The 19,578-nt window shown below is 36.6% G+C and overlaps 1 protein-coding gene across 1 annotated transcript in view; it reads right to left on the minus strand.

Moving 5' to 3' along the window:
• Positions 1–19,578, minus strand: part of RAD50 (RAD50 double strand break repair protein) — an 88,903-nt gene that overhangs the window by 17,824 nt on the left and 51,501 nt on the right. Inside the window, 6 exon segments of the mRNA XM_017872025.1 lie at positions 6,994–7,218; positions 9,164–9,254; positions 9,257–9,290; positions 16,047–16,160; positions 16,235–16,327; positions 16,721–16,831. Coding sequence (XP_017727514.1) covers positions 6,994–7,218; positions 9,164–9,254; positions 9,257–9,290; positions 16,047–16,160; positions 16,235–16,327; positions 16,721–16,831 — 668 coding nt within the window.

The raw sequence follows: 19,578 nt of genomic DNA on the forward strand, positions 1-19,578 counted from the left end.
CTGCAGTCCCACTTACTGGATATTTACGCAAAGGAAATGAAATCATTAGGTTGAAGAGATATCTGCACTCCTATATTTATTACAGCAGTATTCATAATACCCAAGATTTGGAAGCAACCTGAGTGTCCATCAACAGATAAATGGATAAAGAAAATGTGGTTCTTGCTGGGCGCGGTGGCTCATGTCTAATCCCAGCACTTTGGTAGGCTGAGGCGGGTGGATCATTTGAGGTCAAGAGTTCAAGATTAACATGGCCTACATGGCAAAACTCTGTTTCTACTAAAAATACAAAAATCAGCCAGATGTGGTGGCAGGAACCTGTAATTCCAGCTACTCAGAGGCTGAGGGAGGAGAACTGCATGAACCCCGGAGGCAGAGGTTACAGTGAGCTGAAATCACACCACTGCATTCCAGTCTGGGAGACAGAGACTCCGTCTCAAACAAAAAAAAAAAGTCATTCATGTACACAATGGAGTGCTATTCACTGTCATCTGGAATAACATGGATGGAACTGAAGGACACTATGTTAAATGAAATAAGCCAGGCACAGAAAGACAAACTTTGCATGTTCTTATTCATTTGTGGGAGTGAAAAATTAAAACAATTGAACTCATGGAGATAGTGGAGATGATAGTTAGCAGAGGCTAGAAAGGGCAGTGGAGATGGTTAATGAGTACAAAAATATAGTAAGAATAAGATGTAGTATTTGATAGCACAACAGAGTGACTACAGTCAACAACAATTTATTGTACATTTAAAAATAACTAAAATAGTATAATTGGAATGTCTGTAACAAAAGGAGGGATAAATGCTTGAGGTGATGGAAACCCCATTTATCCTGATGTGATTATTATGCATTGTATGCCTGCATCAAAATATCTCATGTATCACATAAATATACCTACTATATAGTCATAAAAAAATAAGAGTAAAACTTTTTTTTAAAAAAAGAATTCAAAATCTGGACATCTGTAGTGTTCAGAGACAGTACTTTTAACCATGTATTATGGACTTCTGAGGTTTTTTAAAAAACATAAAACTTATGTTGGACTTTTACACAAAGTCCAATGTCTTGCTTTATAATACCCATTTTTATTTTTTCATCACAACCAACTTATCTTATTCCAAATAGAAGTTTTGGTGTTTTGTTTTTTGCTTTTTTTTTTTTTTTTTTTTGAGACAGGGTCTCTTTCTGTCACCCAGGCTAGAGTGTAGTGGCACAACCTTGGCTCATTGCAACCCACCACGGCCTTCTGAGTAGTTCGGATTATAGGTGTGTGCTACCACGTCCAGATAATTTTTGTATTTTTTTGTACAGATGGGGTTTTGCCATGTTGCCCAGGTTAGTCTCAAACTCCTGGACTTAAGCAATCCACCCGCTTTGGACTCCCAAAGTGCTAAGATTACAGGCGTGAGCCACTGTGTCTGGCAAAATAGGTTTTTACTGACAAAAATCTGTTTTGATTTGTGTCTCTTCAAATAAACCTATAATATCCTTGCTAGAAGTTACTGGATCTCCTATTCCTTAATGCTCAATGAATGTTTGATAAGTCTATTAGATACACAGCATCTGTTGCTAAACAACGAAAAAAAACTAAGAAGTCCCCTAAAGGCATAAATGAGGAAACTGAGAAGACTAAAAATAATTATTAAAGGCAAAAAAATAAAAAACAAATATATGTATGTGTAGTCTACTGGGCAAGAATTCCTTAAGTTTTGCTTATGTTCTTGTTTCAACACCTTAAATTCCAAGACTAACCACTTTAAACTGTTGGATCTAATATCTAGGAGAGATGGCAACATTCAAAGAGGTTAAAAAACGTAAGTTCTCATTTGGTGTAGGCATACAATTCTATGAGCCTTTTTGGACCCAGGAGCATTGTAACGTTAACCTACCCACTCACAATGAAATGGGACAAAAGATGTATCTATGGAACACTCTCAAAAAATTGTTTTAAAAGTTAAACTTAATCTAACAAAATTTAGTATAATTTATTTTTTAAAATAACATGTTAAGATAATTGGCTCACTCCCAATATTTCACAGTAAATGGATCTAATCTGTCTTACATGATTATGTACTTCCTAAAACTTGTATATGCCAAAAATATGCCTAGGCAATTCTGGGACCACCTTTGTTATCATCACTAACTAAAAAAGTCCTCATACTGAAACCAGAGTTCTCCTGTCTTCCTGAGACCTGTGGTCTGAATGCCACTGCTCAGGTTGGACTGTTGACTATGCTGTATCTGACCAGAAGTCTTAAAAGAGAAGAGAAGCTCTCTATGTAACTCTCTTAGTGCTGAGGAAGATATTTGCCATTCCGGAAAAAACAACCACCACCAAAATCTAAGGTTAGTAATAATTCTCCTGCCACAAATGAACAGAACTGCTAGATAGATTTATAACAAAACTTATTTTAAATTCATAGTTGAGCTCACAAGAAAGAAAGGGAAATCCCTATATAACAAAAATGAAGATAGAAGTGAAAACCAGACCAGTCAGTATGTAACCTGACAGACAAACTAAACTTGGGGTTATTATTATTATGTTATTATTATTTTTGAGACAGAGTCTCATTCTGTTGCCCAGGTTGGAGTGCAGTGGTGCAATCTTGGCTCACTGCAATCTCTGCTTCCCAGTTCAAACGATTCTCCTGCCTCAGCCTCCTGAGTAGCTGAGATTACAGGTGTGCACCACTACACCCAGCTAATTTTTGTATTCTTTTAGTAGAGATGGGGTTTCACCATGTTGGCCAGGCTGGTCTCGAACTCCTGATCTCAAGTGATCCACCCACCTCGGTCTCCCAAAGTGCTGGGCTTACAGGTGTGAGCCACTGTGCCCAGCCATGAACTTGGGGTTATTATTTTTATAACCTAGGGATTGGTTCTTATCATCCAGGACAGAAGATAGTCTAGGAACCTACCAACTGAGAAATTAACAAAAGCCCCTACATGCAGGCCAATGTTTTCTCTGGAGTTCCTAGTTAATATAAAACCAAAATTTCTGTGTAGATAGACATCTACAAGGAAAGGTCACAAGGGAGTCTCACAGAAAAAACAATGCTAGTAAAGATAAGTGCACAACCGAATGTTAATAAAACACAGAAACTTCACTAGGGGACAGAATCAGAATACAAAACAGCAGAAGCAGCCTTTTCAAAATGTGAAATTAAAAAATAATAATCTGAAAGAGAATATAAAATGTGTATAGTTAAAATGAATAAAGACACATTCAAGAAGGAATCAAAATACTAAGGAAGAAAATACATCAAAAGCCTGGTGCAGCGGCTCGCATCTGTAATCCCAGCATTTTGGGAGGCCTAGGTGGGAGGATCGCTTGAGGCCAGGAGTTCAAGACCAGCCTGGGCAACATGACAAAACCCCATCTGTACTAAAAATACCAAAACTAGCTGAGTGGTGGCATGCATCTGTAATTCTAGCTATTCGGGAGGCTGAGGAATGAGAACTGCTTGAACTCAGGAGGTGGAGGCTGTAGTGAGCCGACATCATGCCACTGCACTCCAGCCTGGGCGACAGAGCCAGACTCTGTTTAAAAAAAAAAATTATAAAAAAAACCATGTGAGTTTCTGAAAAAGAACAAAATAGAACTTATAGAAAAAAATGAAGGGGGGAAAAAAACAATGACAACAACTCAATAGGTAGTATTAAGTAGCAGCTAAATAATTTATGAACTACAAGATATGTACCCAGAGTCCACTATATGCAAGAGGGGTTAAGCAATGTAGAGGAAAGAGGAGGTTATGTCTAATAAAAAGTGAAGAAGGGGAAAATAGTGAGAAATGGAGAAAGAATAATATTTGAAGAGATAATGTATGAAAAGTCCACAAAACTGATGAAAGATATCAACCCTCAGATCAAAAAGCACAATTCATGAGCAGAAAAACTAAAGCTGAGTCTAGATACACTATTATAAAATACAGAACACTGAAGACAAAGGGAAAATCCTAAAAGAACCAGAGGAAAACGCAGATTACTTTTAAAGGAACAATTAAAATGATTTCTCAAGTGTAACCATAGAGGCCAACAAAAAATTGAATATTTTCAAAGTGCCAAGAGAACAAAACTGTCAATGTAGAACTCTATGCTCAGCTAAACTATCAAATTAAGAGGAAAAACTTCTTAATGACTGACAGTTTACCTAATAGTCATTCATTGAGAAAAGCTATTGAAGAATATACTCCAAAACAAAGAAAACTGAACCTAAAGAAGGGAGGAGTGGGATTTAACGAGCAAAAATGAACAAAAAAATTAGTAAACATGTGGGGTTATGAAGCCACCATAATAATTATTACTCATTTGTGATGATTTAAAAACGAGGTAAAACTAAAATATTAGACAAAAGAAATAATGCAGATGGGAGAAAATAATTAGCATTCAGGAAAAGGTAAAAGAATTCACATTAAAGCTATGGTTTTAAACTCTGATGTGCATCAGAATCACCCAAAATGCTTGTCAAAAATAGACTGCTGGGCCCTACCCCTCAAATTTTTGATCTAGGTCTCGGGTAGAGGCTGAGAGGCATTCCTAATACGTTCCAAGGTGATAATGATAATGGTGCTCCAGGACCACTTTGAAAACTAATGCATATGATTTTAAGTCAAATAAGTACGTTAAAAATTAAAAGGTAAACCCTCAAATAACTAAAGTAGAATACAACTGATCCTTGAACACAGGTTTGAACTGTGTGGGTCTACGTTTATGCAGATTTTCTTCCACCTCTGCCATCCCAGACAGCAAGACTGACCTCTCCTCTTCTTCCTCCTCCTCCTCTTCAATGTGAAGAAGACAAGGATGAAGACCTTTATGATGATTCATTTCCACTTAACAGAAAATATATTTTTCCCTTATAATTTCTTTTCTGTGGTTTACTGTAAAAGAATACAGCATACAATACATATAACATACAAAATATGTGTTAATCAACTGTTTCTGTTATCAGTAAGGCTTCCAGTCAACAGTAGGCTATTAGTAGTTAAGTTCTGGGAGAATCAAAAGTTACATGTGGATTTCTGACCGCATGGGGGCCTAGTGTCCCTAATACCCATGTTATATTGTCAATTGTATAACCCAAAGAAGGGAAAAGGAGGAGTCAAGAAAAATAAATCCATCTCAAAAAGGCAGGAAAGGAAAAAAAGATGGCAGAAATAAATCCAACTCAATTGAGTAATCACAATGAATATGAAAGGACTAAATTCACTGGTTAAAAGACAGACATACGCTGAATAAAGAAAATTCTGCTATACGTAATTAAGATGGTGTGTGAAATGGCACAGAGATAGACAAAATGACCAATTAAGTAGAATAGAGAACCCAGGCCAAACCAGGCACATAGGGAATTCTGATATATGACAGAAATGACACTGCAGGTCACTGAGAGAAGGAGAGTCTATCAATAAATAAAGCCAACACAACCGGTTATTCATAAAGGAAAAAGTTCAACTTAGAACACTTAAATGAACTTGTATGTGAAAAGCAAAATTTAAAACTTTTAGACAAAAATATAGGAGTAGGGAAGGATTTCTTAACAAGACACACAAGGAGCTAACCAGAAAAGGTTGCTAAATTCAACTAACTCAAAATCAAATCCAGTGTCATCAAAAGATGCTAAGTAAAAAAGATAAGCATAATGTTTGAAAAGACTTTTGTAATACATATAACTGAAAAGGAACTGAAATGAAGAAGAGATAAAGAAGACATTTAAATCAATAAGACCAATAGGGCCAGGAACAATGCCTCACACCTGTAATCCCAGCACTTTGGGAGGCTGAAGCAGGAGGACTGCTTGAGTCAGGAGTTCGAGGTTACACTGAACTATGATTGCGCCATTGCACTCTAGCCTAGGTGACAAAGAGACTCTGTCCCAAAACACACAAAAAGGCAAGACTAATAATGAATAAACAATGATTTATCATTTTAAAGCCATGAGGTTGGCAAACATTAAGAAATTTATAAAACCAATGTCACAGGACCCATCAAAGAAACTCTTATAATACCTGCTAGTGGTATAAATCAGTAAAGTCATTTCTGGAAAACAACATTATTTTGTAAAATTGAGCATACTCCGCAATGCACTCCCACAAACATAACCTTACACCTTTCCTCCAGAAGACATGACAAGACCTGAAAAAAAACCCTAAATGTCCATCTATAGGAGAATGGATACACTGTGGTCTATTCCCATAGTAGATTCTGTATGTCAGTGAAAATGAATGAACCATGGCCACAAACAACATGGATAAACAAAAGCAAATCCAAATAAAGCAAATCCTAGAATATCATATCATTTTTAAAAAGTTTAAAATACGACATATATATGATAAAACTGTTTTTTAAAAAACCAGAGAAAGTAAAAATCTTTGTCACTGGTTACAGGGAATGGGGATGACAGAAAGTTGAGATAAGAAGGGAGCATCTAAGTGTATGCCTTTTTAGTGATAATGGTAGATTGGTTAAAGGGAGGTAGTATCATGAATACTCCTAGATATTAGTATGCTTTATATCTTAACTTTATAACTTAAGCTAGTGTGTGTTTACATATGTACATATATTTTTCCATTGCACGGTATACATAGAATATCATATTTAAAAAGAAAAAATGAGAGGCCGGGCGTGGTGGCTCACACTTATAATCCCAGCACTTTGGAAGGCTGAGGTGGGCGGATCACCTCAGGTCAGGAGTTCGAGGCCAGCCTGACATGGAGAAACCCCGTCTCTACTAAAAATACAAGATTAGCCCGGCGTGGTGGCATGCACCTGTAATCCCAGCTACTTGGGAGGCTGAGGCAAGAGAATCACTTGAACCCGGGAGGCAGAGGTTACAGTGAGCTGAGATCGTGCCATTGCACTCCAGCCTGGGAAACAAGAGTGAAACTCCGTCTCAAAAAAAAAAAAAGAAAAGAGAAAATGAGAGAAAGATTACTAAAATATGTTAATATTCATTGCAATAAGAAAATCCCCAGTCTAATACTTACTGGTCAAGAGTCTTATAATAAATATCCAGATCCTTGTTCACAAGTTCTGTTGTCCTCATAACAATCATCATTTCTCTATACTTTTCCTCAGCATCCCGAAATTGTGGTTCTCGAAGTTCTTTCTTAAAATGAATAATTTCTTCCTCATAACCTTTCTGTCGCCCTAATGCCAAACTGTGATTTCTTTTTATATTGTCTATGTTCTCTTCCAGCTTCTGATGTTCACTGTAAAAAACGAAAACGACAAATAAGGACCATTTTTTAGCTTTTAACAACCTGAAGTGGAAAAGTCATAGATTTCTTTAGACAGGTTAAGTATCATTCTCCTTAGGAATCGTATAACAGAGTCTCTCCTTGCTTATTATTTAGGGCTTTGGTACTAAAAAAAAAAAAAAAAAAACCCCTCTCTTCCTTCCCTATCTCTGCCCCATATAGGTTGCTAAACAGCTAATTTTTGTGTGTTGAACAGAGAACCCTCATAGCATGTTATCACTGATAAAGTTCCTGGCCTTTAGACGCTAAGCACTCTGGTGATTAATATTACAAATTCACAAACTTCTGATTGTGAGCTGAGAATGCACAATTATCAACACTAAGAAGTTATGGATAACAGGCTTCATCATTTTGCTCATGTCAAGGCATAACACGAATTAAATCATATATTAATTATCTGCAGTAATACTTATTAAAAATCTAGATTCCTCCATGAAAACAAAATTTCTCTTGCCCAAGTATAAAAACCATAGTAATGACCAAAAGAAGTAAAATATTCAAACTTTTCTGATAATTTGGCAGATTGTACAAATTTCAACGTTTGCTTTAAAAATCTTCATTTGTTTAACAATCACTTATTAAGCATCCTCTTATGTGTCAGGCACTGCTCTCAAGTTTATGGGCATCTTACAGAGTTGACTGGATTACATGTCTTGTTGGCATTTCTGTTATGTCCTGGTTGAAGAAAGGTTTGAAAATAGTTGTACTTAGTAATGTGAATGAATGTAAAAGTACTGTTATGTACCAATCACAGAAGAAATTTTTTAAATATCTGGTTTTGGTCTTTAGTAGCCACGAATATATTATTTCCTTTCAAAATTTCTTCTAGAAGCATTACTTTTCCAACTTGCCATGGAGAGCATAGTGTAAAAGAACTGAGGCTTGGGAACTAGGATATTAAGGTCACATTCTTGGCTTTCATCATAATTTCCTCTGTGATTTTTCTGGGTCTAAGTGTGCATAATGCATAAAAAAAAGAAGATTCTGAAGATGATGAGCTCTTCTAGTTATAAAATCTGATTTCCCTGATATAGGAAAGAGATTTTAAATAGCTAAACTAAGAGTACTTAAACATAACACAGGATTAACCATTTGTTAGGCTTTATAAATAAAGTTAAAATTCACTTTACTATATCCTTTAGAAAAACCTGAGCATTTTTTTCATTCAGATTTCCATATAAATTCAAGAAGACATGAAAACTCTACAAGGAAGGGTTTAATAAATGAGAAGCCTGGATTTAACCAGGTGAGATGGTTCGCAATCTACGTATTTGCCTAGTACAACCTTTTATACCAGTCTAGTGCCTTAGCATCAACAAGGTTCCTACAGAATTCCTAAGGCAACTCTAAGGCAGTCAAGGCAGGAATAAAATCTTTTCTGGTCTACCAGGAAGGCAGCAACTACAATAAGTAACCATCAGACCAGATAAAGGAAGAATGAGACTCATCTTTCAAAAGAAATGCTCTGGTGGACACATAATTACAAATGAGAAAATCTAGACCGAATCTCTGTGGATAAATCACTGGCAACAACTCCACTGACAATATTATAGACTGTACAAGCTCTGACCCAGGCAAGGTCCACAGCTCCATATTCTTTATGCTTAGTATCACTATTCTGTGCAGGAGGCTAGCAGATGTATGGGGACTAAGTATGTTCAATACTGAATGACTAAGGCTCATCACTACAATGTGATTACCAATTCTGTATCACTTCTTCAGTAATAAAGTTCTTAAGGCCATGAAATAAAATTGTGTCAAAACACTGTTCACCTTCTAGTAACTCTCAAAGGATACTAGGCTGAGGCTAAAATTCTTTTAAAACAGGTATTTAACATTCTTCACATTCCAATAATAAAGACTTTTATTTAAACCGAAGATTATTTTAAAAGCATACTTTTTCATTTGCAAAACCTGCATTTGACCCATTTCCTTCAAATGTCGTTTTCTTTCTTCTTCAACTTCTTTTAGTTCCTCATTTCTTTTCTTAAGGTAAGGTTATCCTGTAGCCACCTTTCTTGTATCTAAAGGTAAACATTAAATTAGTTAACAAAAATAACCAAGTTACTAACGTGAAATCCGTAACAGGCAACTGCTGATAGGAAGTGCCATGTCTGTCTTACTTAGAATCATGTGAAGTTCAACAGAGGGAGAATAAGCCTATGTAAAGGAATCTCCAGGTCTGGGGCAATCTGGATGGCCCATCCCCATCCACAGTCACAAGTGTAATACCTTCTGTAGTGCAGCTTTTACTGCTCTTTCACGACCATAATCTAAAAACCAGGTCTACTGTTTGATGGGGAGTCTCACAATGATGTGAGCATATATCTATGTACTTATTTACTTATACAGTATTAAAATATTTAGAAAAAAATGCCATGAAATGGTGTTCACTTAAAAACATACAAAACAGAAATTTTAAATGGTAAAATTAAAAATATAACTAGATATTTTAATACCTACATCCCCAGTGGATCATTCTGCATAGGAACCCCATGATAAAGCCTACTGACCTAAAAGATCGTAAGAGATCAATACTACTATCGAAGTTTTCCCCAACTTTTTCTTCCTAGTTCTGTCTCCCAACATGTACCAAGACTATTAGAACCTGTGAGGTATATGTTACCTACAGCTTCTACTTTTAGGCTGACAAATAATCATCACTCAAGGCAAGAAGAAGTGCCACAATAGTACTATATATCTATGAACTTGATACTTTCTTAGCCACTGAAATGAAATTTCAAAAAATTGGCTGCTCTTGTTGAGTAGTTTTGTCCTTCAGAAAAGACTCAATCACACTTAGCAGCAGCAACAACAACAACAAAATTATTTCAGTGGTTTTCCTGGTGATCAAAACGAACTATGTTGTCAAGAGACAATCATTAGAAAACAGTTTGTAAGTTGATTCTTTGGAATTTAGGGAAAAAAAATTCCTGCAGAAAGAAATTGGCCCACAAATCCTGTGTGTAGAAAACTTATCCCGAGTTTGGAGTAAGGATTTCTCAAAGAGGGAGCTGGGACCCTCCTGCAATAGCCCTTGCAGCTAAGCTAAACTCAGTGATGTGGAAAGTGAGAGAGATAGACAGACCTGTGGCAATATCTTGCACCAAGAGTAAAGGCCAGGGACTGGTAGATGGGAGAGGGAAATCAAGGATTTCTCTCACATGCTTAATGTTCATATCCAATTCTGCCCATCTGTGTGTGATTATTTTTAGAATTTTTTTTTTTTTTTCTTTTTTAACAGAAAGTAAGGCTACCTTCATTTTTCCTGGAAATAATATAAACATACAGTTTATCCACAGGGTCCACATCTATGGATTCAACTAACCATGGATCAAAATACTGGGGAAAAAAATACAATAAAAGTAACAGTACAATAAAAAAACACAAATTTAAAATAATACAATATAAAAACTACATATCATTTACATGTTAATATCAAAAGCAATCTAGAAATTAAAGTATATCAGAGGATATGGATAGGCTATATGCAAACACTAGATATGCCATTTTATATAAAGGACTTGAGCATCCTAGATTTCGGTATCTGTTGTATTGGGGGGTCCTGGAACCAATCCCCCCCAGAGATACTGAAACAACTGAATACATATCTACTAAAGGCATTATTATAGGCAGTTAAAGGTGACTAAAATGGCATGGTTATAAATGTCCTTTGTTGCTAAGGCAATCTAATGTGCCACTGTAGCTGCTGTGACTTACCAAGGTTCTACTATGGGGGACTATACTTGTTGTTCCTTATTAGGAACAAGGGAATGTGCTACTACTTACTTTCATCTAATACCATAGAACATTTGAATTTGCTTTCACGATTGCATGAAAGGACTCTCTAAAGTGCTATCACATTTCTAGATGAGATTGATTTTTGGCACAAAATATTGTTGCTGGTCTGTCTACTTGCATTGTTACCAGAAAGCTAGGCATTTCTTTCTTTTAAGTCAGCTTCCATTATTCTTCTAGCTTTCAAATACAGTATATACCACCACAAGAGTACAATGCTTCGAAGTCAGATACATCTAGGCTCAAATCAGTGTTATTACTTTTAAACTGGATAACTTTGGGCAAATTAGTTTAAATTCTCTGAACCTCAGTTGCTTATAACATGGTCAATAATAGTACTACCTATCATAAAGAACTATTGTGTGGCCGGGTGCGGTGGCTCACACCTGTAATCCCAGCACTTTGGGAGGTCAAGGCGGGTGGATTACTTGAGGTCAGGAGTTTGAGATCAGCCTGGTCAACATAGTGAAACCCCACCTCTACTAAAATTACAAAAATTAGCCAGGCCTGGTGGCACTCGCCTGTAGCCCCAGGTACTCGGCAGGTTGAGGCAGGAGAATCACTTGAACCCGGGAGGTGAAGGTTGCAGTGAGCCGAGATTGTGCCACTGCACAGTGGTGAGTGAGCAAGACTCCATCTCAAAAAAAAAAAAAAAAAAAAAAGAAGTATTGTGAAGATTAAAGGTATGAGTGTATGTAATCAATATAGTGCCTGACTCAGTAATTGCTAATAAAATGCCTTTTGGGCCAAATTTGTCCTTTGTACTTTAAGCAGTGAGAATTCCAATTATAGTCTACAAAATATAAAATATTAGAGAAATGAAGGGGAAAAAAAAATCAGATGCAGTTATAGTGTACCACAACTGTTTTTTCCATTCTACTAGAAATTTGATAGTGTAGGACCAGTTCTACCTGTTACTACTTTTTATGACCTTGGGCAAGTCAGGTCACCTCCAGTTCTCTTCATATATTCCTTCATCTGAAAACTGAGAAAGGCGATTTATTAAGTTTCCAAATTATTTTATTCTGTGGACTAAATTTAGCAGGGCTTAGATCAGTAGGTAAACAAGTGACTGTTAGGCTCCTCAGCTCTTAAATATTAACCCCAGTCATTCAACTCAGATGACAGTTAATGCATGCAGCTGGTCACTTATGGAAACATAAAAATTAGCTGCATTCTAGATACCTGTGAGAGAGCAGCATGCTGAACAGATTACAGTCCAATGTCCACCAAAAGTCTGGCTGGGAATAACACCACTTCTAGAAGACTGCCTGAAAGCTATGCAGTCCATCCAGTGCTGGTTCAGTAACTGACAGCTAAAGGTATACATCAGAAGCTCTAAGGAATTTCAACAAAACACACATATCTCTGCCCAAACCCCAAGATTCTGATTTACTGTTGTGGATTGGAGACATAGACTTTTTTTTTTTTAGACAGGGTCTTGCTCTGTTGCCCAGGCTGGAGTACAGTGGCACAATAAGGGTTCACTGCAGCCTTGAACTCCCCAGCTCAAGCAATCCCCCGACTTCAGCCTCCGGAGTAGTTGGGACTACAAGTGCACACCATCACACCTGGCTAATTTTTTGTAGAGATGGGGTTTTGCCATATTGCCAGGATAGTATGGAACTCCCAGGCTCAAGCAATCTGCCTGCCTCGGCCTCCCAAAGTGCTGGGATTACAGGCATGAGCCACTGCACCTGGCCAACACATGTATATTTAATAACATAAGTGATTTAAAAAAAACTGAGATGTAATTAATATTACACAAAATTCACTATTTAAACATGTACAATTTAGCAGTTTTAGCTTATTTACAAGGTTATACAACCATCACTACTATCCAATTCCAGAGCATTTGATCACCCCAAAAGGAAATCTCATATTCAATAGCAGTCACTCTATTCCTTCCTTACCTCTAGCACCTGAAAACATTAATCTGCTGTCTGTCACTGGATTTACCTAATCTGTACATTTATTATAAGTGGAATCATACATTATGCAGCCTTTTGTGACTAGCTTCTTTTGCTTAGCATGTCTTAAGGGTTCATGCATGTTGTAGCATGTATCCTTTTTATGGCTGAGTAATATTCCATTGTATGGCTATACCACATTTTATTTATCTGCTCATCAGTTGATGGTCATTTGGGTGTGTCCATATTTTGACTATTACAAATAATGCTGCTACGAGCATTCTTGTACAAGTTGTTGTGGGAACATACGTCTTCAATTTTCTTAGTTCTATACCTAGAAGTGGAAAAACTCAGACGATTTACAGGTGCCCCTAGCTAAGAACTTTTGCTTTCTAAACACTAACATTTATTTCAGGCTTCAATCATACCACCTTCTACAGAACCTCGTATCAAGGAATAATTATGCTGAAATACACTGTATTTTTTTCTTTTTTATAAGCCCTATGAAGTCTGTTAAAGACTATACATGTCTTCCTTTCTATGAATAGTCAGTAGTCAGTACAGGAAACTGGTCTCCTTTTAGCATTGACACAATGTGAATCTTGACTCACTGTGACTTCCTCTCTTCTTTTTTTTTTTTTAAATATGGAGTCTGACTCCGTCACCCAGGCTGGAGTGCAGTGGCACAATCTTGGCTCACTGCAAGCTCTGCCTCCCAGGTTCACGCCATTCTCCTGCCTCAGCCTCCCAAGTAGCTGGGACTACAGGCGCCCGCCACCACGCCTGGCTAATTTTTTTGCATTTTAGTAGAGACGGGGTTTCACCGTGTTAGCCAGGATGGTCTCGATCTCCTGACCTCGTGATCCGCCCGTCTCGGCCTCCCAAAGTGCTGGGATTACAGGCGTGAGCCGCTGCGCGCCTCGCCTTTTTTTTTTTTTCTTTTGAGGTGGAGTTTCACTCTTGTCATCCAGGCTGAAGTGCAATGGCGTGATCTTGGCTCACTTGCAGTCTCTGCCTCTGTTCAAGTGATTCTCCTGCCTCAGCCTCCTGAGTAGCTGGGGTATTACAGGTGCGTGTCGCCACACCTGGTTAATTTTTGTATTTTCAGTAGAGATGGGGTTTTACCATGTTGGCCAGGCTGGTCTTGAATTTCTGACCTCAGGTGATCCATCCACCTCAGGTGATCCATCCACCCTGGCCTCCCAAAGTGTTGGGATTACAGGCGTGAGTCACTGTGCCCGGCCTCCTCTCTTCATTTGACTACTAGAATCTTTAGCAAGCACATCAGACTTCATGCAAACATTTTATACACTTCTCTCCTGGTTTCATTACTTTCTTGCCCTAATTTCTACACTGCCTTGTTTTCCCATTAATTTGAAATACATTTATCTTTGCTCTATTGTATATAACTAAGTAAACAATTTCTGGAACAAGGAAGGTTACAAAGTAAACCAATACCATCAGATCCACTAAATTTAGACTATCACCTTAAAAGGTTCATAGATTATTAATCTTAACAATTTCGTATATGTATACAGAGAGCTGCTGCGAATTTATAGACTGTAATTTTTATATAGGCAACTACATAAAAGCTAGTGATATTTTGTTATATATGCATCATAAATGTACACATTATTCAATATGTATTAGGCCAGGCAGAGATTTGATTTCCCTTTGACTGATATTTCATATATTTGAAATTCTTGGTGCTACAGAAAGAGACCCAGCAGAAAACTAATGTAACTAATCTTCCAAATGATTTTTAGCAACGACTTATAACTGAGTGGTTAAGGCATTCAAATAGTAAATTTTGTTTAAAACAGTAAGAACAGAGAAATGGTATAGTTTTTAAAGGCATTAACTACCATGCTTGCATAAAGCATGTGATGATGGCTTTTTGAAATGATTTTGATTATACTGTAGAAATTAATTTTGTTAATAGAGAAAATAAATGATAAAGGGATCAACTGGAAAATGACCTAATATATAAATATTTTCCTTACAGATAACTTTCAAGATTATTAAACCTTAATCCCACTTTTGTGAATTTATGCTACATAAAGATATGTTAGAATAAGAAAAGATACAGATATATGTTAAAGATATTCACGGTCACACAGTTTATGATAAGGAAATGAAATCAATCTGAGTAAGTTCTGGTATATGCACAAAATGGACTATAATCATTAAATCATTAAACACATAAAACACATTTGATTGTGTTTTTATTTCATGTGCTTAAAGAATTTTCTTTTTTGTAGCAAAAAGAAACTGATCATTAAAATCATTAAATGATCATTAAAAAGAATGTGATATATCTGTGAGTTGACACGTAAAATCAAATTAAGTGAAAAAAGGTACAGAATAATATGATACGACCCCATCCATAAAAGTAAATTTAAATATATACACACACACACACACACACACACACCCCTAAATATATCTACCTATCTATCTGCTGGTATATGAATAAAACTTCTTTAAAAACAAATAAGTGTAACAGTTAATGACATGTAGAAGTGAGACTGAGAATCAGAAGAAGGGGAGGTACACTTTTAGTTTTAAGCCTTTATGTTCAAACTTTTACCACGAGTCTTTTACTGAAAATAAAAATAACAAATAAATGAAATAAGAATGTTATTGGAATTATTTTTCTTTACTTTTTGCATTTCTTTTTTGAGACAGAGTCTCACTCTGTCGCTCAGGCTAGAGTGCAGCGGCGTGATCACAGCTCACTGCAACCTCTGCCTCCCAGGTTCAGGTGATTCTCATACCTCAGCTTCCCGAGTAGCTGGGACTACAGGCATGCACCACCACGGCCGGCTAATTTTTGTATTTTTAGTAGAGACAGAGTTTCACTGTGTTGGCCAGGCTGGTCTTGAACTCCCAGCCTCAAGTGATCCCCCTGCCTTGGCCTCCCAAGGTGCTGGGATTACAGGTGTGAGCCACCAAGCTTAAGCTTGGCCTCTTTACTTTTTGCATTTCTATTCAATGGATCTTCTATTGAAAAGAAAACTATAGCAAAGAATGTCATAGGTGTAAGTGATACCATAAGCAAAACAGACCTACCTTCTGTGTATCAATATCTTGTCTCATGATTCTCATATCTTCATTTATCTTTTCTTTGTGTTTCTCGCATTCACTTAGTTGAGCTATTACTTTATTAAGTTCAGTTTCTTTTTGCTACAAAAAAGAAAATTCTTTAAGCACATGAAATAAAAACACAATCAAATAAATAATTTTAAGTTTTAAATTACCTTCTTATAGTCGTCTTTCCCATCTTGAATATAATTCTCAATGTCTTTCATATAACCATGAATATTTTTAACCTTCTCTTTCATATCATTCAGCTGTAGAAAAATATTCATTAAATTTACACTGGTTGTACTTAAGGGCACATAACAGGAGAGCACAGTAAAACACGGGCTGAGAAGTTATGAACCTTGGGTTTCAGTTTCCACCACTACTGAATTTTATGATCTCAAACAAGTCCCTTTATCACCTATAGGAATGGATTAATTAATCTTAATCCTTAACTTCTATTTTAGATCAAGCAGCAAAATAATTTACCTCTAATCCTTGTTCTAACAAGAATTTCTAATGTCAAAATTATACCATGAATCTGAAAATACTATTTATCTTATGCTATTTAATTTCATGTGGAATAATAGTGTCCAACATGGTGCTATGAACGTAAGTTTAATACAGGTATTTGATAAGTAGATATACAAATGAAATCTTACTTTATCCTGTGCTATTTTGTTGCTTGTATTTTTTTTGTTGATTATTTCTTCTTTTTCTTGCTGGAACTTTTCCAATGTTGTTTCCAAAGGGCTTACCTGCTCTTTAGCATCCTAAAAATAAAAAAAAGATAAAGTATTATATAATATTCCATTATCTTACTTTAGGTGTCAGACTTCACAGCCTTAATAAAAGCACTTTCTATGTGCCAGGCTCTAAAAGTCAACGCATTTGCTCCTTTCAATGACCCTATGAGGACACTACCATCATTTTCAGTCCTATATTTCACATGAGCAAACAGACACAGAGAATGACTTGTCCAGGGTCACAACAGCCAATAAATGAATCAGCCAACATTTTAACCCAGTCCAGCACCAGAGATCACTCTCTTAACCACTATGCATACTATACTGCATCAACCACTAATTTGATTCTTAATCTAGGCCATGTGCTCCCAATTATATTAGCGTGTGGCTTCAAGCATGAGTTTTCATGATTTTACAGTACCCAGTCACTGCTGCATGATCAAAGAATAAGAAAGCTCATTCAGTCTAGACTTTTCTTTTACAGATGAAAATATGGTGGTAAAAACACTTCTGTTCTTAAGCTTAGCCTGCTAAGGCTATGCAGATATTTTATGGTAATAAAAGCATACTGTTAAACTAATGTTGGTGTGTCCACATCTATTCTGGAAGGAATGGGGCTTTCAAGTAATAAACTATTTTACTAAATAGAAGTCCCCATTATTTAGCCTTGTAACAGTAAATCTACAACATAGTTATATGATAACCACAGTTCAAAACAATGGTCCTCAAGCACTTTTAAGATTCTGAAGTATTGAGTGAATCTATAGAGGTAGATACAATAGAAATTACTTCAATATACGTCTGTTTTATCACACTGGTAAGTGGTATGGTATGTTAGGAAGTCAAATGCCTTCAGTGTCAGAAGATCTATCAGAAAATCAACTCTGCTTCCTATTAGCTGCATAAACTTAGGCACTCATGAGACATTTGTAAATCTCAATTTCTTTTTCTATAAAGAGATTTCATCATCTAAATAGGGTTGCTGAGGCACTGAATGGTTCAATGTCAAAGTGCTTTATAAACAGTAAAAAATTATACAAATGCAAGTAGTACTATTTTAATATCATATTCTGAACCTCTGACATTTTACAATCCAAAATTATTTAAGAAATAAAAATTTATAGTAATTATTCAGTAATATACTTAGTACTTATTGAATGAGTACCCATAATTATATAAACCTCGGTAAGACTGTTTCTAAAACTGTTTATAACTGGTTGAGTCCCAGATGTGATTAATCTATATAAGGGATGTCAAAAGGATTCCAGTGGCAACTGAGTGCCTGCTCACTGTATTGGTAAGGATTCTGAACCCACATCTGGAATCAAATGGAAAGAGTGCTATGACTGAGAGTGTCCGCTGTAGATAAAGCATCTGCAGATAAGACAAACCTCCTGTACAAGCAGGAATCCTTATACAGAGTTAACCAACCACCACCTGACCACCTCCAATAACATTTGCTGCTTAACCAGGCAGCCAGTTCTTCCTTATTATGGCAAACTCCTTCTTCCAGAAATCTTTATTTACTAGTACAAGTTCTATCACTTAGGAACCACACAAAGAATGATTATACCATTTTCATTTGATCCTCATAACAGCTGGTTTTCAAAGGGAATGCTTCCAGTTTTTGCCCATTCAGTATGATATTGGCTGTGGGTTTGTCATAAACAGCTCTTATTATTTTGAAATATGTTCCATTGATACATAGTTTATTGAGAGCTTTTAGCATGAAGGGGTGTTGAATTTTATCGAAGGTCTTTTCTCCATCTATTGAGATAATCATGTGGTTTTTGTCTTTGGTTCTGTTCATGTGATGGATTACATTTACCGATTTGCGTATGTTGAACCAGCCTTGCATCCCAGGAATGAAGCCGACTTGATTGTGGTGGATAAGCTTTTTGACGTGCTGCTGGATTCAGTCTGCCAATATTTTATTGAGGATTTTTGCATCGATGCACATCAGGGATACTGGCCTGAAATTTTCTTCTTTTGTTGTGTGTCTGCCAGGTGCCAGGGTTTGGTATTGAGGAATGATGGCTGGCTATACAAATGAGTAGGGACGGATTTAACTCTTTTTCTATTGTTGGAATTAGTTTCAGAAGAATGGTACCTAGGTCCTCTTTGTACCTCTGGTAGAAATTCGCGTGAATCTCTCGGTCCTGGACTTTCTTGTGGGAGGCCTTTACTACCCTCAATTTCAGACCTCTGTTATTGTCATTCAGGATTTGACTTCTTCCTGGGTGAGGACTGGAGGGTGTATGTATCCAGGAATTTATCCATTATCTAGGATTTTGCTAGTTGATTTGCATAGACGTGTTGATAGTATTCTCCGTATCGGCATCTGTATTCTGTGGGATTGCTGGTGATATCACCTTTATCACCTCCTTAGCATCTATTTGATTCTCTCTTCTTTCTTCTTATTAGTCTGGCTAGTGGTCTATTTATCTTAAAAAACCCAGTTCCTGGAGGGATTTTGAAGGTTTTTGTGTCTCTATCTCCTTCGGTCGCTCTATTCTTAGTTATTTCTGCTTCTAGCTAGGCTTTGAATTGTTTGTTCTGTTCTCTATCTTTTAATGTGACGTTAGCGTGTCGAATTAGATCTCCCTGGTTTCCTCTTGTGGGCATTAGGCTATGATATTTCCCTCCCTAACACACTGGCTTCAATGGCTCAGACGATTCTGGTATGTTGTATCTTTGTTCTCATTGGTTTCAAAGAACATCTTTATTTCTGCCTTCATTTCGTTATTTTAACTGGCAGTCATTCGGGAGCAGGT

The sequence above is a fragment of the Rhinopithecus bieti genome, unplaced genomic scaffold, assembly GCF_001698545.2.
Source record: "Rhinopithecus bieti isolate Rb0 unplaced genomic scaffold, ASM169854v2 scaffold_5889, whole genome shotgun sequence".
Classification (NCBI taxonomy): domain Eukaryota; kingdom Metazoa; phylum Chordata; class Mammalia; order Primates; family Cercopithecidae; genus Rhinopithecus; species Rhinopithecus bieti.